The sequence below is a fragment of the Tympanuchus pallidicinctus genome, unplaced genomic scaffold, assembly GCF_026119805.1.
Source record: "Tympanuchus pallidicinctus isolate F22 unplaced genomic scaffold, pur_lepc_1.0 scaffold15, whole genome shotgun sequence".
NCBI lineage: Eukaryota > Metazoa > Chordata > Aves > Galliformes > Phasianidae > Tympanuchus > Tympanuchus pallidicinctus.
The window spans coordinates 24,507,158-24,530,726 of NW_026294669.1; the positions used below are offsets into that span (position 1 = coordinate 24,507,158).

A 23,569-nucleotide genomic window follows, 5' to 3' on the forward strand; every position below is an offset into this window, starting at 1 on the left:
GATGGCCTGCTGGCAGGAGGGGATGGGCACGCCAAGAGGAAACTGCGTGGGCCAGATGGTTCGTTTGCAGAGCCCGGCTGGTGATTTATCTGGGCTCACTGCCGTACACATACAATGCTTCCACCGTCGTCTGGCTGGGGATGGTTGCATGTTCACGCTCCTCTGGCTCCTCCACATCCAGATGAACCCATAAATCTTCCATGAGATTTATGCAGTAGCATCAGTTGCAAAAACAGCAGTAGGTTAAAATGCCTGAGCAGGTTTGTCCTGCCGTTCTCTGTGCCAGGGTTTTGAGCTCCCAGTACTTCGGTGGGGAAGCGACTGCCACGTGAGCTGGAGCAGGGGCTGCAAAGTTCTGGGAAAGAGATGAAAATGCATTTCTGATCCTAGAAAAATTGATTGGCTCATCACTGCAAGGCTCTCTTCGAGCATCTTAGCAGGGGAAATCAGCCTTTCAGGTGCCTTCTGTGCCAAAACCTTCCATTTACTGTATCAGTGACTTGTGGAACCACCAGGCTCCCGCACACAGCTCCAATAATCACCTCAGTAGTGCACTTGCTCAGTCAACCTCAGCAAATTTGTGGGTCTCTCAGAAGGTGCAGCTATCCACTAGAGTGATCCAGCCAGTTCATCTTCAAATGACACACAAATGTCTGCTTATGCCCAGCTGTCCGTCGCAAAGGTTGTCCCAGCAAGGTGCCCAAAGCCATGGCATAGATGAGCAGTTGGGTTCATTACCCAAAGCCTGAGCCTCCCCACAACCCTTGGGATTGCTGCAGTGCTCTCAGGGCCCTAGCAAGTGCTGGACAGGGAGCACAGGAGATGTGAGTTTTGGATGCACCCAGAGATCATAGAATCAAAGAATTAATCAGGTTGGAAGGAACCTCAAGGATCATCAAGTCCATCAAGCCTAACCATAGTACCCTAACTCTGACAAACTCTGCTAAATCGTATCTCCGAGGATGGCTCATGTCCCACCCCTCAGTCGGGCTGCCTAGATCCTGGCACCAAAATGGATGCTCCTAACACTGAGGATCCAAATTGGATCATTTGTGAGCCTGTGTGGTGCTTTTAGTAAGGACTGCCTTTGAGACCCTTTGAGCTGTGAGATAATTGCGTGATTGTAGTTTGGTTTGCTTTTCCACCTTGTTGTTTGTTGCTGCCTTTTCTTGTTGTTGCTTTTTGCTTTGAAGAGGCTTGTAGTGAATTAGAGAAAGAGGATTTTAATTCAGGAGACCTTGATGACTTATTATGCCTTATTGCTCCTTAGGCGCAGAGTACAGCTTGTGCTTTTTTTCCTTCTTCCACTTGTTTATCTCCCACATCTCCTCCTGCACCACCACCACTCTGAGGTAAATCACGAGAACACTCCTGCATTAGAGAACGGCATGGTACTTTCTCAAGTGATTCACTCAAGCAGGAGTGGGCAAACATGCTTTCATCTTTTTTTCTGCTAATGTTTGTTGGCATAAAGTGCCAAGTGACCCAAGTGCATTTCATAGGTCCCGGAAAATAGTGCTGGAAGATGTTGCTCTTTCTGTATATGGCCGATCAGGGACAGATTTGTCCTTCATGCAGCAAAATCGCTGAAAGTTCATATGGAGTGGATACGCTTTTGCTGTATTTCGGTCATACATCCCAGGAGCAGAATGATGGCAAATCTTTCTGCTCTCTTGTCCTGCATTTATTTTAGAAGCCATGTATCTCACGGCCATTGGTTCCAGCCCATCTGTGTGGCAGTGACAGGCGAGCGGCAGGGCCAGTGGCTGTGCAGCCACCGACACAGCTCACTCAGGCTGCCATGTCACCAAACTGCTGTGGGAGCTGCGAGGTTGGCTCCAGTGTTCTGGATGGAGTTTGTCAGGGCTCTCAGATTTTGGTTTTGGAGGTGTTTGGGTGCACTTTCAAAGTGCAGACACTGCTCTTCTGCTATTGCTGTGGGTGCTGACTTAGTCTATCACACCCAGGTGTTTTCATCCATGCTTTGTTTTTTTGCTGCTATCAGTATTCAGCTCAAGCATCTCCATAAATAACAAGTATCCCAAATCTCCCTGAGCACTGGCAAAAGGCATGGCACAGTTTTAAAAGTAATATTAAAGAAAGCAAATCCCTTCTGTCTTTCAACCACCTTCAAGTTTGCAGCTACCCAGACATCATATGTGCTTACCTTGCTCGCTAGGTCCAGGTCCCTCCTCTGGGCTGTGCTTTAGGACTGTTGTACCGCATGGAGGAAAAGCTGAGTCCCAGGCTTTCAATTTATCATGGCTGTCCTCAAAACAAAGTTGTCAGCAGTATCCTGACTGAGGACCTGCTGTAACTGCCAGGGGTGACCCTGCTCCCACAGCACCTTCCTGGCCACGCAGTGCTGAACTGCCGCAGCAGGAGGTGAGACGCTTGTTGCACGTGGATGCAGGAAATGCTATAACTGGGTTTTCCTCTCCGAACAGATGTCAAGAGCTACCTGCGGCTGCAGAGCAGCGGCAGGAGGGAAAGCCAGCGCGCCAGGCTCATCAGCCCCACCATCTACCTGCCCCGCAGCGCCATCTGCATGGTGTTCCAGTACCAGGTGTGGGGCAGCAGTGGAGTGATGCTGCGGGTCTGGCGGGAGGCCAGCCAGGAGCGCAAGGCTCTGTGGGTCATCGCAGAGGACCAGGGCAAGGAGTGGAGGGAGGGCCGCATCATCCTGCCCAGCTATGACATGGAGTACCGGGTAAGACGTGGGGCGAGGTGTGCGTCCCCAGCAGAGCCCTAATGCTGTGGTGTGCAGCCAGGGCCAGATCATCATTAGGGAGTGTGGCTGAGAGGGGCTGTTTGCATTGTGTTTCTTGGGTTACTATAGTAACTAAACGACACTGTTTGTTATTCAGAGTGTGCCTGTCTTCTGCACAGACTTGGGCCTTTGTTCAGCCTGTTGCCTTTTATATTCCTCAAATCTTCCACTCTGCAAATATTTTTTCTTTTTTTTCTTTCTTTTTTTTAATTGAAGTTTTTCCATTTTATTCTGTTCAGTTCCTCCTTCCCGATGACGGTCAGACAGGCCAGGTTGATGAGAGGCAGCACCCACTCCAGGGAGCAAGCTCCAGCCCTGTGCCCGTGAAGCAGGGATGAGAACAGGGCTCATGGCTTTGCAGGGAGGTCTCCTTGCAGGCATCCCAAAGAGAAGGGCTACCTGAAGCAGGGAGAGGAGATCTATGGCATACAAAGCTCCAGGAAAGTGCTTGGACCCTCAGGACTAGGCAGGGGGAAGCAAAGCCAGAGCTTTGCACTGGAGCTGTGTGGCTAGTTTGCATGTGTTGATCTGGGCTTTTTAATAAAATACTATAGGCACAATATGCCTCTTGATAAGAATGATGGGCACCAGCTGACTACTTCGTGCATTAAACATGAATATACAGGCATTAGCTAAATAACAGCATCATTATGTAAATAATGCAAGTCTCTCCACTCAGCAGTTCTTAGAACCTAACGACTCTATTTATTTTTGTAAATATATTTTGCCTGTGATTAAGTAGGAATAAATTGACCCTTCTGTAACATTTCAGTACTTTCTATGCAGCATTGATGAGAACTGCACTTTGCAGCTAACGTGGCCATGTGCATATTGTGTCCTTCCCTTCCTTTTTCTGATCATGACCCGGCTGTGGGACTCTATTAACACCATAGCCCAGATTTGCTGCTGTAAGTCAGTGCATTGCCACTCACATTGTTTGTACAGAAGGGGAGGGAGATGGCCTGCAGTGCTGAGCATTGATTCATTCCATGTGAGAAGCATTTAATTGAGCAAAATGCATGCTGAGTGATGCCGGGACAGGTAGTGGTCTCCCTGTGAGCCCTTTCCCACTGAGCAGCTTACCCTGAGCGAGGAGAGGCAGAGGCAGGAGGAGAAGCAGAGCTGCTCTCAGGTCCACACAGGTGTGCAAGAAGGCCAGGAGCAGATTTCTTGCCATTGCCCTTAGGAGCAGGAGCCACTCACTGCATCCTAGCTTAACACTGATGTTTCTGTCCTGATTTCCCACAGATAGTGTTTGAGGGATTTATACGCAATGGCCACGCAGGAGAGCTTGCCCTGGATGACATCCGGCTGGGCAACGACATCCCACTGGAGTACTGCATGGGTACGTGCAGCAGCTGCTGGGGGGCTGGGGATGGCGTGGGCAGACAGGCTTGGAGAGCCTTAGCTCATGGGCGGCTGCCGCTTCTCTACCGATGGCTCCTGGATCTCAGCTGGGATTCTGCTAACTTCCAGAGATGAGGGGGAATTGGTCCCTGGGGAACAGGGATTTCTGACTGCGTTGGCGTGAAAGGCAGGAAGCACATGTCTCTGCTGTGCAGAGCTGAAAGAGCAGCTGAGGGTGACTGAGGACTATTCTATGTGATAAGAACATACGCCAAATCTAAAAGGAAAGTGCTGGACAAAAGAAACCAGCTGTCAGTCAATACTACATGCTTAGAGGAGATGATGAGTTCAAAAGGAGTCTTCTTTAATAAGAAATAAGATAGCAGAGGGGTTTTGCAGCAACGTTAACAGAATAACAAAAGGAATTCTTGTCCTAGAATTCACCGTTCCCTAAACCAGGCCAGAAGCCAGTTAGGGTCTCTCAGTGTGAAAGACAGAGAGGACTTTTAAATAAAAAAAAAGCAGAGAGAAGAAAAGATGTATTTTAGCAGTTTGGTGGTGGAGTATTGCCCTGCCCTGCCCTGGCCTGGCTGACATATCACACACTCCAATAGCATTGCTCACCATCTAGGTTGGATGTGGATTTAGAGCCCTTCCAGCTGAGGATGGGAGCAGCTGTATTCCATCAGTGGGATTAATGTGAGAGCTGCCCACAGGAGCTAGGTCCTGCTCTTCCATTTGCTCCGTGGTGGGCAGGTTTAACTGTTAACCACCCATAAACCCCACTGAGGGAGGCAGAGGCTCACTGCTGAGGTGTGTCTCAGGAAGTGGGACACAGGATGAGCTGTGCCTGTGAAGGGCTGGGCATGTCACGTGCTGTGCTGGGCAGGTGGGTGATGTGAAGATGGTGCAGAGACTGACAGTGGGAACAGAACAGAGGAGCAGGGCTGCCCCAGAGATGCTCCTTGGTACTAGAGGTCCCATTTATTTGATGTTTTGAACTCTGCTGGTCTCCTATCTGCCAAAAGAGCTAATGCTCCATATGTCAAATTCCCTATATTGAGGCTTGATAGCGGTGTTTTAATCCCTTGCCTTCTGTGGCATTAAAGAGAAGCAAGAGGGATGATTAACACGAGTAGCATTTCATATCTAACTTCTTTTGAGTGTGGCAGTTCACCTAATTCAGTGTTACTGTATCTCAGGCCTTGAACCTAAAGCTTAATATTTTGAAACAATGCATGAATAAGTTACAAAGTTTCAAGCATTGCCAAACCTAAAAATAACACCAAACCGCTACATAAAATTATTTCTCATGTTCTAGGAAGTTGAATGGGAATCTTAAAACCTACCATTTCGGACCAGTCCTGACAAAGGGCTTCCACTGCAAATTTTAGCATAACTCGTGGGTCATTTCCAATGCTGCCAAAATAATAATGCAGTGATAGAAACACAGCACTGCTTACACTGTCAGAGCTGTGAGAATAGCTGACTCCAGTGCAGGCTACTGGGTGATTGGTTTTTTTGGGTTGTTTTTTATTGGGTTTTTTTTTTTCCAGATATAATCCTGGGAAGTAATCTGATTCCTTTTTATCGTGAAAGAACTCTTATAAGTCACAATAATTTTTTCCTTTGACAAATGTGTCCTTTGCATTCTGAACTTGAGTGATGATTTCATAGCACTCAGCAGTGCCAGTCTGCTTGTGTGACTCACAGGCATAATGCAGAAGTAATCTAAAAATAATCAGAAGTCTATTACTTCTGCGAGAAAGTAATCAGTAATAAGCACTGATTATTGCTTTTCAGATCCAGTAATTTGTAATAGATTACTTCTTCAAAGTGTCTTGAAAAAAAGAAGAAATCACTTGCCTTTGTTTATTGGCACTGTGAGATAGAGAGGAACATGGCACCGAGAAGCGATACAGTTCCCAAGCGAATAATGATGACAGAGTTGAGCCAGAAACCAAACTGTTAGTGGAAATTTTAGGGGATTTCAGAGCTGCATCATTAGCCAGGTGGGGATTTGTCTTCCGATGACTCAGGCCAACCAGCTGGATCCAAATGACCCCTCAGCCTAACACATTTTTGTCTGAAGTCTGTGCCCAAGTTGAGGCTTTCCACCTCTGGCCAGCCCCTGACTGAGACACGGTTTTCTCCCTGTTGTGGAGGAGTTGGCTGGAGCCCTGCACTGCTCCCACCACATGGCATCTGTGGGGTACGGCTGCACACCTGCTCCATTTGGATGTTAATAATTAATGGATATGTGAACTGTGGCCTTCTGTGTAATTTTCTCCTCTCTAATTCTGAGCTTTTCTTTTCCATTGCAGAACCCATCACAGCTTTTCCAGGTGAGAACTTCTACTTTCCAGGTAAAATTGCACTTCTCTTTCTGCTGGCATGGGCTTTTAAAGTAAAGGAATGTTAAGTGCTTGCTTGAACAAACAGCAGATGTTCTGAGCAGTGAAATGGCAAGTGTGTGCTAAACCTCTGCTGGTGCCACAGCTGGGGATGGCACCCTCTGATTCCTGCCGGTTGCCAGGGAGCAGGCATAGTGACAAATCCCCGGGGCTGGCCCAGGGTTGAACAAGATGGGGAGACCTGCGATCAGGAAGCACCTGGCCTCCTGAAGAACAGCAGAGCCCAAAATGCGTGGGCTGAGTAGTAAAGAAATTGACTTATCAATTGACTTAAACAAAAAAGTAGTAGCCACTGAGAAGTGAAATGAGGTGGCAGTGTCTTATATTACTGTGGGGGAAAGGATGTTCTGTAGTTCATGGGTGCTCTGACAGTGGCAGTGTTCAAGCTGCTGATGAAGGATGGTAGGGTTGAGCCTTCTTGGAAGGGAAAAGCAGTTTGGATATAGAAGTGCAAGAGTAAATTGCAAGAGGAGCTCTGAAGTTGACAATCAATAAAAGGAAAACAAGATGAAATGATGCATTTAATAGTTTAATATTAGCATGAAGGATTAAAACTGGCATTTCTGTGATCCAACCTATGGAGTAAGATACAAGGTGGAAAATTCAGAAAAAATGCTTCACTGTTTGAACAGCCAATGGGGATGCTGTTTGTGTTGCTCTGAGTGGGAAAAGCTATTTGTGTTTGGGGGAAGATCAGTGTTCTCTGCTTTGGTTTCCGGATTTTGTTTTCCTGCATGCCTCTATAAGAAGGCATGCAGGAATCACATTGTGATGAAGAGCAAACATGGGCCTCCCCTTAACTTCGAAAGTTGTTTAACAGTTTGGTCAGCACGCCCTTTGCTCACAGTTGGCATTAATATCTTTATTCTGTCTGTCTCCTGCTCTGCTGATGGTCTGCTTAATACATCTGGACTCTGCCATACAAGCACCTGCACTTCTCTGGAGAATAAGGCTGCCTCAGGCAGATGCGTGCGCTGGGAGTTGTGGCAGTAATGGGAAAGCAGGGATCAAGACTGGACTGCACTAAGAGGGGTGGCCAGCAGAGTTAGGGAGGTGATAGTCCCCTCTGCTCTGCCCACATGAGGCCCCACCTGCAGTATTGCGTCCAGGCCTGGTGCTCCCACCACAGAAGAGACATAGGGCCGTTGGAGTGTGTCCACAAAGGTGCTCAGAGGGTTGGAGCACCTTTCCAGTGAAGAGAGGTTGAGAGAGTGGGCTTCTGTAGCTTGTGGAAGAGAAGGCTCCAATGAGACCTCATTGCAGCCTTCCAATTCTTGAGGAGAACTTATAAACAGAAGGGAGGCCAACTTTTTATGTGGTCTGATAGTTATAGGACAAGGGTAAATAATTTTTTAAATAAAAAGAGGATAAATTTAGACTAGCTATTAGGAGGAATTCTTTATTCAGAGAGTGGTGAGGCACTGGCACAGGCTGCCCAGAGAAGCTGTGAATGCCCCATCCAATGCCCCATCCCGGAAGGTGTTCAAGGCCAGGTTGGATGGGGCCCTGGGCAGCTTGATCCAATGGTTGGCAGCCCAGCCCATGACAGGGATTTGGAACTGGATGATTGTTAAGGTCCCTTCAAACTCAAGCCATTCTGTGATTCATTCTATGATTCTATGAAACTCAAGGCAAGGGGCAGCTTCCTTCTAAGGACATGAAGCAGGCTGTGGAGCACTGCTAGTGGGAGACATATACAGGCATTAAAGCTGTGTGTTATGGTGCTGCACGTACACATACTGCAATAAGTAGGAACTTGGGCTTGCATGTGGGTAGGCTGCCTGTTTATCCTGCTACTCAGACTTGTGGTGTTTCTGAAAAACAGCTGTAATATTCTCAGCTGACACCTAAAGCCTCCTGGCTGTTCCTCACTTGATCCATCCCTCTGTGTTCTGCTGAGCCTTTCAGTTAGTGGGTCGTGATCTTACAAGACCAGTCAAGTGTGCTTAAACTGTGCTGCATTTGAGAGTTGATGTATCTCACCCTTAAAGAAAAGGCATAACAAGTGGCTGGCAGCAAGGAGTTAGATAAATAGCAGGCTAAAAATAAAAGACATCTTCCAGAAGGCATGGAGACAGGCTGTGGGGAAAATTTACCTGCAGACTGTGGGTTTTCCCACACTGGGTATTCTGAAATCAAGGCAGGGATGCTGTACTAGAGAAGTGGCAGGTAGCAACTAAGGGATTGAGGCCAACACGAGTTTTGTGGCATTCTCACGTGGGTAAGATGAGTTTACGTTCACTTTCATCTGTGCCATCTATGAGAAGTCCAGCTGTGCTGCTGATCCACAGTGGTTTATGGCAGTGTTGCTGGAAAACACAACAGTGGCACAGCAGTGACAGCCAGCAGATGGCCTCCTGGGAGGCTCTCTGGAGAGGATATCCTCCTTGTTCCTCAGCATACATCCTTCTGCTCTTGCTTGTTTGGGATTTTCATGCCTGTTGCACAGCTCTAAGGTTGCTGCCTGTCAAGCTGCAGGGGAAGGGTGGGGGGAGGCTGGCCAGGCAGAGGGGAGCACAGAGCACACCCTGTGATGTTCCCCTGGGTTTGCACTGCCCTGCATTTCAAGTCCTGCTTTAACCAGTGCACCCACTGACTTGACAGGAAGGCAGAGAAGCATTTATTTGCTAAGGCGAGAGCCCCACTGAGGGGATGAGGAAGGGCTAGCACGTGTGTGGCGGAAGGCAAAGAGGAGTGGAAAAGTTATTAAGTTACAAAGATGGATTTTTTTTTTCCGTCTCGCTGAGCAGAGAACTTTTCCATGGTATAAAAGAAAACTTCCAGTGAGCAGCAGAGCCAGTAAAAGCAGATAACATCAGCTCTGTGCTGAGTGGACTGGCAGCTATATTTAGTGGCTGACAGTGTAAGGAAGAACAATTGTTAATGTTGGGAATTGGCTACCTTAAGACTTGGAGACAAGGGAGTGTGACTCCTTACTGATTGTAGTTGCTAAATGAACTCTCCAGACAGCTGCTATTACTGCAGCAGGGCCATGAGGAGCGGAAGCAGGGGCCGAGGCCAGATCTGGGCTGCACCACCCCTCGGGCTCACTCCTTGCCTGCACAGGAGTCCATCAGGAACGGACAATGGCTGCCCTGGACTGGAGCCTCCAGGACGCCGTTCCCACTGGCAGGGTCATTGGGGCATATGACACGACCCCCCCACCCAGCCTGGGATGTGTGTGTCAGATCAGAGGCACGGGCTAGGTACCACAGCACGAGCAGCCCTCATGCTCCCATCTGCTGCATATCAGACATATAAGTAAGTGGTACTGTAAGCACATCTCTCACTAGAACAAGGTACTGTGTAAGCACAGGCTGACATCAAGAGTAAACATGTGCATCCTCTGTGCTGAGAGCAGGTCTGCAGTGCTCCCAGGAGCCAACTCGCCCCAGTGCTGTCAGGAGTGGTGGTGAGATGCCAGGAGTGATGGCAGTGAGGTGTATGGACCCGTCGGGGCTGCATCTGTGTGGGAGGCAGTGGCAGACAGTCAGTGAAACCCAGGAACCTAGTGCCCTGGGACATTACACCTTTGTGCCCTGTGCTGGGAGCAAGCAGAGAGATAGGAGGAAGTGGGGGACTGTTGCCCGGGTCCATCACCCCCATGCCAGCACGGTCTGGGTGTGAGGGATGGGGCAGCTGGGCTGAGACAGGGTGAGGGAGGAGAGCAGGCTGCTCCTGAGCTATCCGAATTGCTTACCTGTATTGACAAATATGTGGGTGGCTCCCAGCCTCCTGCTCTGTAAAAGCAGGATTTATCTTGTCCTTGTGGTTTTTCTTTGTTTTATAGTTTCTTTTTCTTAGGGATTTTTGGTTTTATTATGCATCTGGGTGCAGTTTTCATTCCCATTTTCACTCCCTGTGCCCAGGTTTTGGGGAGATGGGGAAGGAATAGCCAAGGAAGTACCATTTTGCCTTTGCCAGTGCCAGCAGCAGCAGTAAAACTGTCTATGTGCAGAGTGTGCAGCCAGTGGCTCTGGTGGGGGTAATGCTGCAGGGGGTGGTTAGATGCCCCTGTGTTTTCCAGGCCAGATGCATCCTGTACTGTTTTTTCCCTGTGTATCCTCTTGAGCCTGTTCTAGAAGCCTGTGCCCAGCAGCAGAGCAAGTCCCTTGCAGCTTCCCCAGGGACTCTGGCTGCTAGAAGCAGCAAGTGCAGAGATGTGGTGCAGGCGTGCACCTCCCCCAGGGCCCCTGCAGCTTGAAAGCAGAGCCAGGAGGGCTGAGCAGTGAGTGCAGGAGGGTCAGCACCACGCTGTTCCCTGGCCGTGGACAGCAGCACCAACCCACACCTGCTCAGGACATGTGTGTTGCCATGGGCTGAGCCCGGGATCTCCATGCCCTTGAGCCCTGAGGCAGCCATTGGATTGTCTTGCCTGAGCTGTCATGAGCATGGACTTCTGATGGGGTTATCACAACCTGCACTGTGCACGAAGTCAGCATGTATCATCATACCCATACTTTTTCACTTTAATTATTAAATCTGTAAGACTGTGAACAGGGCACCTAGTAAGAGCAGGTCTGCATACCGAGCACTTGCAGGAAGAGATCTTGCTCCCTGTCTTGGCTGTAAAAATGACAAATATTTCTCCATCTAATTTCTTTCCCAGTCTCCTGTAGTAACTTCCTTGGCCATCTGAGATTTTGCTCTTCCTCCAATTAGGGACGTGATGGGTTTTGTCACTGTGTGACAACATCTGCCATACAGAGACAAAACCAGGCAGCTGATCTGGAGAAGGCCAAAAAAAAGAGGGGAAAAAAATATTTGTTGATGCCAGAAATAATAGTAATAATAGCATACATATGGAATTTGCATTGCAAGCCAGGCAGCCTGCTTAATTAAACGGAAAGAGAGAGGCATGTTAACACGCAGCTCGACGAGTGCAAGCAGCTCCCTGCAGGAGTGTGTCCCGTACCTGGAGCTGCCCTGGGCCCCGGTGTCACTCGGCACTGTACTTTGCAAGCATGTGTGTTTGTTTGTGCGTCTGCATGCCTCCCACCTAGCAACCCTGTTCTGTGTCTCCTCCCCAGGGGCAACCCTCCTGCCAGGGACCGAGCCCACAGTGGACACGGTGTCAGTGCAGCCCATCCCAGCCTACTGGTATTACGTTATTGCCGCCGGAGGTGCTGTTGTGGTGCTGGTCTCCGTCGCGCTGGCTCTTGTGCTCCACTACCACCGGTTCCGCTATGCGGCCAAGAAGAGCGATCACTCCATCACCTACAAAACCTCCCACTATGCCAACGGGGCCCCTGTGGCTGTGGAGCCCACCCTAACCATAAAACTAGAGCAAGACCCCAGCTCACGCTGCTGAGAGCCGAACGGGAACGAGAGAGCAAACAAAACACAAAACAGACAGACAGAAAATAAGACTTCCGATATGTTGCCTCAGTTTTGCACTTTTTTCCTTACCTAACATATGTGTGAACTCTTAGACATCTCCACCCCCCCCCCCCCCTCTGTCCCCAGCCCTTCCCGAATCTTTTACAAACTTTAACTAATGCTGCATCTTGGATCACCAGAAGAGACACACTGCCCCTTCACTTCAGAAGTGAATGCTCCTTTCTATTCCTTGTCAAGGACTGCTGGGGTGTCGGGTGGGGTTTTTGGTTTGGTTTGGTTGGCCAGGGAGTGTTTTTTGTTGGTAGGCTTGTTTGGTTTGTTTCTTTTCTCTTCCCAGTGGGCAACCTGCAAGGGAACTTGATGGCGAGCCTGGAAGCGTGTGTGCAGTCTGTGTGTGAGTGTGCATGGCAGCATGTGCGTGCCTGACTGACTGAATGTATATTTAGAAACAGCCCCTTTTCATTTTGCTTATTATTGCTTCTACTTGCACAGGGAATGCTTTTTGTGTTTGTTTGTTTGTTTTTAAATTTTATTTTATTTTATTCACCACCCCCCCTTCCCTCCTCCCTTTGGAAGGTCTGGGACACGTTTGTGGTTAAACCCAGATCTGTTTACTTGGGGAAGAGAGCAGTGCTTTTTTGTTGCCTTATCTAGCTTTGGCTGGGTCTCCTGTTTGATAGCGTTAATGTCTTGGGTGCAAAAAAAAAAAAAAAAGACCAGGCTGGACAGTAGGAATGTCCACCTCAGATGGCTGGAAGAATCCAGAGAGGTTCATAGATGTCCAGATGGCAAGATCTCTCCATCTTGTTCTTTCTACAGCCAACTCAATAACACAGCCATTGTTGGAAAGCGGGGGAGACTCTTCCCCATCCACAAGTGAATCTTTTTAAAGTTGCCTTATATCAGAGAAGCTCATAATGAATGTTTGGTTTGTATCTGTTAAAGCCAGCCTTAGGGCAACACATAGACTTCAGCAGGTCTAAGGTGGATGCTAAATACTATAGTTTCTTGAGAGTTGGAGGTTTATTAATTTTGTAAGTACCCTCGCTCTGGGTGTTGCCAGTTTTGATTTTACACAGGGAAGGGGGAGAAGGCTCCTCCTTGTCTTTCTGCTTGACACATTGAAAGGACAAGTACAATTCCACTTTCTGGGTTTAGGGTTTGGATTTTCCTTTGCTCAGTTCATAGCTGCTGAATCATAAAAACTGCCAGTTGACATTCTAGAATGTCGATTAGGTTTGTGTTTGCTATTGTTCGGCTTTTTAAAGCATCAGTAGCATCTAGCCAGCAGAGCCCAGAGTGGCCTGCAGGGCCCGGCCATTGCTGCCGTGTTAACCCAGGCAGCTGGAGGGAGCCTCTGATTGCTGGATAGCCCAGCAGATTGTCGTGGAAATGCCTTATATAAATTACTGAGCGACGACATGCAAAAGAGGTTTGGGTCGTTAACTCTAATCCATTTACAGGCAAAAAATGTACCTCCAGTGAGCAAGTTTCTCCCTCTTGTTTGTGTTCATTTGTTGTGAGTGACCAGATTCCCTCCACCCTCCTAAACTTGTCAGCACTCCCCACCCCTCCTTGCCCGTGAATATTACACAATGCTGATGCAGGCATAGCCCCTCAATGTCCTGGCGCTCTGGGGCATCTTGCAGTAGATGTATGGAAACAACAGTGCTGTGCGCTTTGGCCCTGCTGTGGCTGGGCACTGTGCGTCCTGTCAATGGGGTCACACAGCTCATTTGACCCCTGGTGCCACCTCTGGGGTAGGCTTCAGCAGAAGCCCTCCACCGGCTTCTGGAGCAGGGCAACATGGGGCCTCTGGGGCCAGGTCCTTCCCCACAAGCCTCATCTCTTCAGGGCAGAGCAGTTGAGCGGCTTCTCCCAGTGGGCTTTAGCAAGCGTGCGTCAGTGTGTCAGAGAGGAGAATGTGGCACCCTGTCTTTAAAGCTCAAATCACCAAAGACAAACCAGGTCACTTCGAGGTTTTTACTCCCCATTCTCCCCGCTCCTAGAGCCGTGACATCCCCAGCGTTGCCCAGTTGCCTGTGTGTGAAAAATATCTTGTGGAAATTTGAAACTCTTTGAAGGTGTATTGTGTGGAATGTAATAAAATTATGATATTTTTATACAAATATCTGTTTTTTTCTTCCTTCTTCTTTCTCTGCTAACAAGATCTGCTGGTGATACAGTGCTGCAGGTTACATGTCTGTCCGTGCGTTGGGAGCTGCGCATAGCTGCCTCTGCTCTGAGGATCGGGCCATCAGCGTGGCCTGTAGATCCGTTATACTGGTCACAGCCTTGGTGGGAGCCTTGGGCAGCCAGCCCAGCACTTAGTGTTGTTTGGGGATTTCTCTAGCGCTGCTTGGTATTGGCTGCTCACTGTGATATGCTGCGTCTTGGAGGGCTCCAGAAACAGGAAGGACATTGCAGGGTGTGGTGCGAAGTGCTGCTGGCCCACCAAGCCTTGCACTCAGCCCCTGGCACCGTGATCAGTGGGCAGGCTGTTACCAAAACTAACAATGATCGCACTGCGTTCTTCTTCCATAAAATTCTTTTGAGCCTCCACATGTCAGGCTGTGCAGGAGCAGGCTGGGTGCCCACCCTCTGGCACAGTGCTCAGCCTTTGCTGAGCATGCCTTCCCGTCTTGAGGAGCACCTTTTGCCCCTGCAGAGCAGGCAGCAGCATCACATTTCATGTGAAATCTGTTTGCTGCCAGTTTGAGAGGTTATTCTTTCCCTCCTGCATGTGTTTTCCTTGTCTCGTACTCTATCCTGGCACTGAACTTAGCATTGCGGTGAAACTTCCTGGCTTTACTCAGAATTCAGGCCATCAGCAGAAAAATGATTCAGATGTGATCTCTCACTTTGGCTGTTCAAACAGAAGCAAGCTGAGGACCCATGCAGGCTTTTTGGTTTTTTTTGGTCTTGCGTTGTTTTGTGGTTTTTTTATTGTTTTTTTTTTGCTCTTTTTGTACAGCAAAGTCCATGCACTTGTAATTTGCATTTCATACACTTCAGTGGCTGTCCAAGCAAAATTCAAAACAAATATGCACATGCAAAAAACAGGGAGGGAGAAAATGGCTGCTGGCTTCCCAGCAAGGAGGGAAAAAATCTGTTAAGTAAACAGAAGAAAAGGGAGGAATCGTTCAGGGTTTAATTATTCCTTCTGTACACCACAACCAGATTGACCGGGGAGCTGGGTGCTGCTCAGACTGCAGCACAGTGCAGGAAGAAAAGCAGCTAAAATTAGCCCGCTTTGTTTAGAAAAATACATGCAAGTTAATGAGGCTGGGGTGCAACTTCCTCAGCAGGCAGCTTCAGGCACACAGGGGTCTGGGCTTGGCACCCAGAGCTGCCCGCAGCCTGCAAGGTGAGGTGTGCTTCTTGGTGTGTGGGACTGACTGAAAGCTGCTTCTACAGCAAGGACGCGGCCCAGCTTCATGCCACCAGCTCAAGTGGGTCTTTGCCTGCCCCACCATGCTTTGCCATCTCCTCTGAGCACAAGGTGCCTACAGGGCATCTCAGTGCCCCAAGATGAGGTGCTGAGGATAAGGTCCAGCATTTCCCGCACTGCGGGAGGGAGGGGATGTAGGGCCAGCGGAGAGGTTTCTTGTTTGCTTTCTTTAATGCTGATCTCTAGCCAAAGCACTCTTTCAATTTGGAATTTGGCAGAGAGTTTTGTAAACTAAAAACGTTCTGTGTTCCTGGAGGGGTGGGGTGAGAGAAATGAGGCGGATTTTCAACTGGAGGTGGAGCGGCCGGGATCCAAAGACCAGACATATACTCCAGCTGCTGCCTGCCCAGCATGCAGCAGCACCGAGACACAGCTGTGTCAAGGCAAGGCCCCGGTGGCTGCTTTGCTGTGTCAAAGCAAAGTGACGTGAGTTGGAACCACACCGTGGCTGCGGAGAGAAAAGGGCTGAAAGTGAGCAGAGAGAGAAGAGTGTGATGCTCAAGTCTGTGCCTGGGCTAGCAGCAGCAGTGCTTTCTGGCCACATGGTGATAGGGAGAGCTCTGTCTAAGGATGCAGGAACCCTGCAGGAGGCAGCACTTGGTGCCTGGGGTTAAATCAGACAAAAATCAGTCAAGAAGGAAAAAGCAAAACGAGAAGAGCTGGCACAGGGTTTGGGGATCATGCATGCAGTGTGTGTCACTGGGATGCTGCAGCCTTGCCCAGTGTGCAGAGCTCCTTGGCCCTGCTTGACCCACACTGCCATGTTCAGGGATGTGTGGTAAAGAGCCTGAATCTCTGCAAACACTGATTCTTTCCCCACATGCGAGCTTATGGCGGCATGGTACTTAAGATGCTCCTTCTCTTTGATTAGAATCTCATCCTCATTTTTCAGGTCCCATAAATTAGCCTTTTAGCTGATGGTGCTCTCAAATCCAACAGACTGCGTCCTTTTCTCTGCATCTGGCTGCTTGCAGCAATGTCACTAACATCAGCTTTTTAGCACAAAGGGCTGGGTGCTCTGCTCTGTTCGGCTCCTGCCTTTTGCTGAGGAGAAACCCCTTCTCTTGGCTACACACTGGTACCCTTTGCAATCTCACCTACCTTTCTCCAGTGTATTTTTTTCATTTTGTCTCCCTACATTTAAAAGCCAAGTAAATTATGCCTGGAAGTTGTCTTGTAGGAAGGATGCTCTCCCCAGCATGGGGCAATATATGCTTACCCCATTCTGCCCTGTATCTTGCTGGGCTTTCCTAGGAACTGCACGCCGGGGAGTCAGCTTTCATGGTCTGCTCCCCTTGTGACAATATGTCTGAGATTTGTCACAAAGGATCCTAATTAATGACAAATAGCAGGCTGTTTTCTGTGACAGAAAATCATCTCCAATAGGATCGGTGCTGCAACCACCGGCTCCAGTTCCCAGACAGCCCCGCAGCCAGATCTGATTTTGTTAATGACTCCAGAAACCCCAGCACGGAAAAAGACAGGCCGAGTTGTTCCAGGGCCAATGTAAAGCCCTGCGTGACACAACTGCCATCCAATAGCAGTATTGCAGTGTGCAGAGCGCGTGACGAGGCTCTGCCACCAGCCTGAGGAGAAGGGAGTAACAGTGAGGAGGAAGATGTCTTTTAAGCAGAAATTGGAGTCATATTAGCAGAGGGAATTGAGAAAATTGCAGGGAGAGCAAACAGATTCAGAGCTGGCTTTTTGTACAAGCATTCTCTTTTTTCAAGTTTTCCCAATGCTCCTTTCTTTCAGGCTTGAAGAATCAGTGTTCTTTCGAAAGCGTTGATTAACTGATACTTTATTTTTTCTGGCCTTTCCCTCAATACTATCCTGGGAAATAAAAGAGCACCAAATTGCTAACGCATTCTCAGACAAAATGTAGGGGAGCTAGAATACAGAAGAGCAGAAGGCTTCCAACACTGCTCCCCTGTACATGGCCCCCCTGGTGGCCCGTGTCCCCGCTTCCACCTCTGTTCATTCACATAACCTGCAGTCCTGTGGGTTGTGTGGGTGACAGCGGGAGGGCAGAACGCCGCAGCTTGTCCTCCGGCTGAGGACCAGAGAGCAGACAGCTTTGTGTGTGTTCTGCTTTGCAAGTTATTTTCCACATGTTCGGCTCTAAATGTTTGCAAGAGGCCCTCAGGCAGTTCTCCCAGCCCTGAGATGTTGCCATCTGGGGCTGTCAGCTCTGGAAGTGCTGAGAAACCATGTGAACTCACTGCTAAAGCAAAGACATACAGAATGTCTTGTACACCTGTATTTCCTCAGCTACCTACCAGCAGCCTCGGGTTGCCTTAATTCCGTGACTCACGTGATGTGCAGCTCAACATCAGGAGGGGCAGTTCTGGCGTGTGTGTTCCCGTTGCCAGGTTATCTGGAAAATTCAAAGAAATTCTTTAATTCTTTGAGTGAGGTGGGCACAAGACAACTCTGCAAGTATGGAAGCTCCCAGCACATGGAATTTCTGCTGTCAGTCTCCAGTGGGGAGCCACTCACATGCCCTGGGTGCTGCTGCTTGCCACGGCTTCTAGAGTTATACCAACACAAGTTAAGGTATCAGACTTCTCGGGCAGGGAACTCTTGGGACATGGGTTAAATAGTATGTGGCTCAGTGGGTGTGGTGCATTTTCCCCTCCAGCATGAGATGCTGTCAAATTGAATTGGAAACAGGATGACCACCAAGGCTCCTGACAGCAAGGGGGATTTGGGCAGCACAGCTCTCAGCAGAGCTGCCCTGCTCTCGGTGAACCTTGCAATATTGCTAGCAGGGGCTGCCCCACAGCATTCTCTGTGATAGCAGAAATGGAGTTGATGATTCAGGAGGCTTTTTCCAGTCCTTAACCTCTGTGCAATATGTGCAAATAATATTCTACATGGTTTCAAATAATTTCATCACACATTGAGCCTTTAGGGACAAGTTATATTCTTTGGTCTTAGTTGCTTTTAAATAACCTCATAAAATTGTTCTTGCTGTTTCTGTGCAAGACATAAAATATCCTTGGTTTTCAACCACAATTATTTCAAGGATGTGAATCCTACTGCTTTCTAGCAGTCCCTGGTTTTTGGCATTCCTGACCTGCTGAAGGTCCTGTCTCAGCTGAGCACCCTGAGTTATAGCCAGCTTTGAGAAATCTAAGCAGATCAAAATGAAGAGATGTTTTCTTTTGGAAAACTGAAAATGAAATGCGGTTACTATACTTAGAGAGAATGCTGAGAAGACTATGCACACACACAAAGAAAACAAAAAACAGCCACCCTTCTGCTGAGATTACATCCTGGGCATTTGGTTACTAATGCTTAATCCATGCTGAACAACAGAAAGAAATGGCATCACTAAAAGGAATTTGGATCAGAGAGATGTTAACATAAATGCCTAGATATGGACACCCATTTGCCATGCTCCCATTTTAACCAGCTTTTGCATTAAAACATACTATGGTGATATATGACTTCCTCAAATTGTTATGAATTTATCTGAAACACAGAGAGAAACTGGCTCATTGGAGCTATGAGTCCTGTGAGATGTATGGGGAAACATGAAAAGTAGAGTGGGCTAAATGGGTCTAACGTTAGTGGCAAGTAATGATAGGCAGTATGATCCTATTCAGAGTTACAAGGATAATACTCTTGAGCATGCTAACAGTGAATTATAGCCATTATGTAGACAGCAATGGCAATATTTTAGTGCTATTCAGATTATCTGGTTTCTTTGCTTTTCATTCTACTTTTTTCTTCTTAAAATCTGGTCATCTGGTGGTCGTGAAATGTGATGTAGTGGGAAGATTCTGTTCTCTTGAGTGTGTGTGTGTGTTTGTTGACTTTGGCCAACAGAGAAAGAGGAAGAACCTTGCAGTAGTTAAGCTATTGTTTTCTTCACTCACATAGTCCAGTGGCTGGTGGCAGTGCATCCAAAAGGCCTCTTTAAACAAACAGTGCTTCCCATTTTGTTGTTCTAGTGAACTTCCCAAGAATGAAGGATGATTTCCTGATCCCTGAGCAAGACTTGGAAGACAGCGATGATACTGGTTGGTATCAAGATGCCACATGGATAGTTTGTCTAGGGGAGCTTGTCTTTCAATATCAGCTGCTTACAATTTCTCACAAACCTCGTCTTTAATGAGGTTTAGGAGCTTGAGAATATACACTGAAGTGGTGGCTTAGTGTCTGGACAAAGACATTAGTTTTCTTTTCTTGTTTTCCTTCTTCAGTAGCAAGCAACCTTGCAAAGTCAATATATTGTATTTGTGTTAGGACAAGTGGAACTGATCTTTCAAGCATTAATTGCTGCTTGTGTGGCATTTTGACTTGTAAATGGAGAAAATTAAGTCTGGGATCTGTGACAGGCTGTTGCCATAATTCTGAACTCAGTGGCGCTTGAAGGGCCAGAGTTTCAGTGGGTGTAAAATGCTAGCATGACATTAACATAGCCACAGGTGTAGGAGGGAATTGGGACGCTTAGCTTTCTTGGTAATTAGATGCTTCACAGTAGTTCTGGACCTAGGTTAGAGAAACCTGCCTGAGATATATTCAGAGGGAGGTGTTGTGAGGCCATAACAACTCCAAGTAAGAAATGCTTCAAGATGGAGAAAAGAGTGATCGCTGGATAATAAGTACCCATTCCACTGCAGATTACTTTGGATCGGATAAGAACGACACCCTGTTCTCTACTAACTCTCCAGGAAACTCGAAGCTGGACAAAGAAAAAAGCTGGCTCTACAGCCTGGATCCCATCCTGGTGACCATCATAGCGATGAGCTCACTCGGCGTCCTTCTCGGAGCCATCTGTGCTGGTCTTCTGCTCTACTGCACGTGCTCGTATGCAGGGCTGTCCTCACGGAGCTCCACCACGCTGGAGAACTACAATTTTGAGCTGTACGACGGTATCAAGCACAAGGTCAAGATGAACCACCAGAAGTGCTGCTCGGAGGCCTGATGGGTGCCCTGTGGGACCACCCTTGGCGTTGTGCCCGGTGAGGTGGGCTGGCGGGGGGGTTACTTTATTTGCTGTTTTCTGTGGGAACTGAATGCCATAACGGGAACCGAGCAGCATGGGAGGAGTGAGGGGGGGTGCTGCTCCCACTGTCAGCTCCTGCCGGAAGCTCCACCAGAACCGAGTGGGCAGCCCAGTGAACCGGACTGTGCTGGGTGAGGGGCATTAAGACCCTTGTTTGTTGGTTCATCTTCATTGTCTGCTGATGTGATGTGGCAAGGGAGGCTGGTTTACCTTTTGGATGTGAGAAACTAATTGTCAGTTGTTATTTTCCACTTCCTTTCTCTCGTGAGCTGCTGAGAAAGCTGAGGGCTTTCTTCAGCCCTATCTTTAGGAATGATGCACGCACACAGCGACCCTATCCATTTTAGACCCTGTCCAGTTGTTATTTTGGCTATAGGGATTTGTGCACTTCATATAAAACCCAGGAAGCTGTGGTTTCCAGTCCTGCACGTGGAAGCCTGTTGTTACCTTTCGTTTTCCTTGTCCTGGCAGGGGGGAGAGATGGGATGCTGGGCTTGGTGTTTCTGGTAACAACAGCGCTTTCTAAGTCATTAAGAAATAAAATAGAAAGGAACCCTATGTGTAGAAGCACCTCTTCGAGAGAAGCTGAAGAGCCTTAAAGTGATTTGTGAATAAGAGCCATTTATTAAATCCAAATATTGGATTGAAACAGCTGAGGCCTTCATCAGGAAGGCCTTTCTTTGAATTTCCCACCCCTCTTGATCCTGCCCTTTTTCTTCCCCCCCCCCTCCTTTTTTCTTTTTTTCCTTTTTTGCTGTAATGAGAAAATTGCAGCAACAAAAGACAGAGTCTGCCAGTTCCCTGCACTTGGGTATTTGGAAGCCCCTTGGCCAGGGCCTGGATGCAAGGCATGGTGCTGAGAGCTCCCAGCCAAGCCCAGGAAGGAGGACAAAGTGTGATGTAGGCCAGAGCTGTACCTGCTGCCCCGGGGAGCCTGGCTGCGTGCCCTCTGTTCCCCAGGGCTGCGGGGCGTGAGCTGGCACTGCCAGCACGTAGGGACCAAATTGCTGCCATCTTCTCATCCCCTTCAGAGCAGAGTGGCACCGCTCCTGGTCAGTAGCAAAAACCTGAAGTTTTATTTCTGAGCTGTGTCTTGTCTTAGTTTAAACAAGTGCCTTAGAAGAAGTGTTTTTCCTCCATCTGATGATCAGTGCTGTATCAAACAAGTGAGGTCTTCATCCTTCCCCACAAAACACTGTCCTGCATGGCTTTCCGTTGGGCACAGCCTGGTTGAACTTGCCCAGTTCTTCTGCTTTGAAGTGGTCTGGCTGCATTGTCACCTCCCACACCACTGTGCCGTGGGAGAGGTGTGCTAGGAAAACAAGCTAAGGGAGCAAGAAGGTTCAGATGCTGAGCCCCAAACCAATGCCTTCAGTCCTGGTTTAGTACAGATAGATTGCCTGTGTTAGCTTGCACATGCATAAGGGAAAAATTTCTCCGCACGCTGGGTTTGTTTGTTCAGGAGCTCTTTGGAAATGTCCTGGTTTTACATTTTGCCTGGTATAATGTTTTGGGCTGGGGATGGATTTTCTCGCATTACCACAGAGCGCTGTAGGTGCAATGTGGTGTGAAGCTCAGCTTGCACAGCCCCTGCATGCACATCCTACAGCAGGCCAGGTGTTCAGGGAGACGAGCAGCATCTGGAGTGGGGAGGAACACGGACAGTGCCACAGCTGCTCCTCGCTGCAGTGGGAATAGAAACATTTGTCCCTGTTTCATGAAAAGCTCTGTGAGACAAGTTTTTAGGGGAAAAAAAGGAAGAAAGACTTGCCCACTGCTAGAAGTATGCACATGTTTCTGGTGCAGCAGATGCAACAGCTGTATCAGCCAGACATCCACGTTTCATACACGCACACACAGACACATGCGGCCCTTCATTTTTTCAATTCATGCTGTGTGCCCGACAGGAACAGCAGAATCCGTCTCAGATTCTCTCGAGTCACCTTATTTCTTCTGGCTTTCTTCATGTACAAGTTCCTCAAAGGTGTTGCTTTGCTATAGAAAAAGAACACGGGCAGTAGGAGGAAATGTACCAGACCATTTCAAAGCTGGACTGCTGCTGCTTGATGGCTTTGTCCCCTTTGAATCACAGGACAGGGGAAGGATGAATGGAAAAGGACCATACAGTAGAAAAGTCAACTTAGGCAAACAATAGGTGAAAATATATAATTAAAAAGATATCGTTATGGTGTCTAGTAGGCGTACAGAGAGAGTTCGTATATACATATATTCAGAAATAGTGTGTTTGCACACGCACGTGGATTCTCTGTATGTATTGTGTATGTGACTTATTCCGTGGGACTCGTGTTGCTGTGTCTCTTACCTGGGGCAGGAGAGCACTGCTGGCCCTGGCAGGCTGTGCTGGGACCACGCGTGTGTGCTTGCAGGGCAGGAGCAGGCTGATAATGCTGCAAAGCCGATACCTCACTTACCTCTGCTGGGTGCTTTACTGTTCTACTACAGAAAACTGTGTTTGATTGTAACTTCAACAGGGAAAAAATACGGTCGTCAGTGCATTCAACTCATTGCATCCTCCTCTGCAAATATATTTGATTTGCTGATCACAATTCCCTTTCGAAATTCAGAAAAGGAAAAAAAAGAAATTAGTGTTAATGCCTTTGCTGAAATGGGCCATGGCCTCCACACCTTTCTGAAGGCGAGGACGTGTTGCTAGCAGGCAGGCTGTGGTGCCGAGTGATTTCATTTCATGGGAAGGTGCCGGGGCTGAGCATGGGAATTAAACCATTAAGAAACTGTATGCAGGAATGGAACTTCTCCAAGGTTTGCAGTTCAAGGTATTTGACTGTTCACTGGCTGAGCCAGGACTTATGGACTTAAAGAGCTTTTACTGTGATTCTTCGGTGTAAAAAAAAAAAAAAAAAGAAAAAAAAAAAGAAAAAAATCAAACTGTGTTTATATGATTTGTATAAAAACCTTTTAAAATTACTATTTAATAAACATTATGGTAGAGATTATGTTTCAGTGGCTTTTTTGTTTATGGAAGAACAATGAGAAGAAAGCTGAACTGAGAGGTCTTTGACCAGCCAGATGCCTCAGGGACACAGCAGCAAAGCTGGAGGTATATGGCTCCAGGTGGCCTGTCGCCTGCAATGACACAGGAGTGTCAGGGCTATTGCAGACTGCACTCTTGCCTTCTCCCTCTCCAACATAGCCTCTCCTCCCTGGCACGGAGGCTGCTGTTTCTGTCAGATGTCATGTAGGTTGTGGCA

General features: G+C 48.1%; 1 protein-coding gene across 6 annotated transcripts in view; it reads left to right on the forward strand.

Moving 5' to 3' along the window:
- The window catches only part of NRP2 (neuropilin 2), an 80,290-nt gene extending 57,044 nt beyond the window's left edge, over window positions 1-23,246 (forward strand). The window contains exons 13-17 of one of the 6 annotated variants that reach the window (XM_052674702.1): window positions 2,448-2,710; window positions 4,019-4,115; window positions 6,442-6,483; window positions 19,282-19,350; window positions 20,005-23,246. In XM_052674702.1, the coding sequence (XP_052530662.1) occupies window positions 2,448-2,710; window positions 4,019-4,115; window positions 6,442-6,483; window positions 19,282-19,350; window positions 20,005-20,258 (725 nt within the window). In that variant the 3' untranslated portion in view covers window positions 20,259-23,246. Of the gene's footprint in view, window positions 1-2,447; window positions 2,711-4,018; window positions 4,116-6,441; window positions 6,484-11,561; window positions 14,001-19,281; window positions 19,351-19,953 lie in introns of those variants that run through there. The other 5 variants (XM_052674700.1, XM_052674703.1, XM_052674701.1 and 2 more) reach the window with 5 other exon arrangements.
- Window positions 23,247-23,569: the final 323 nt, after the last annotated feature.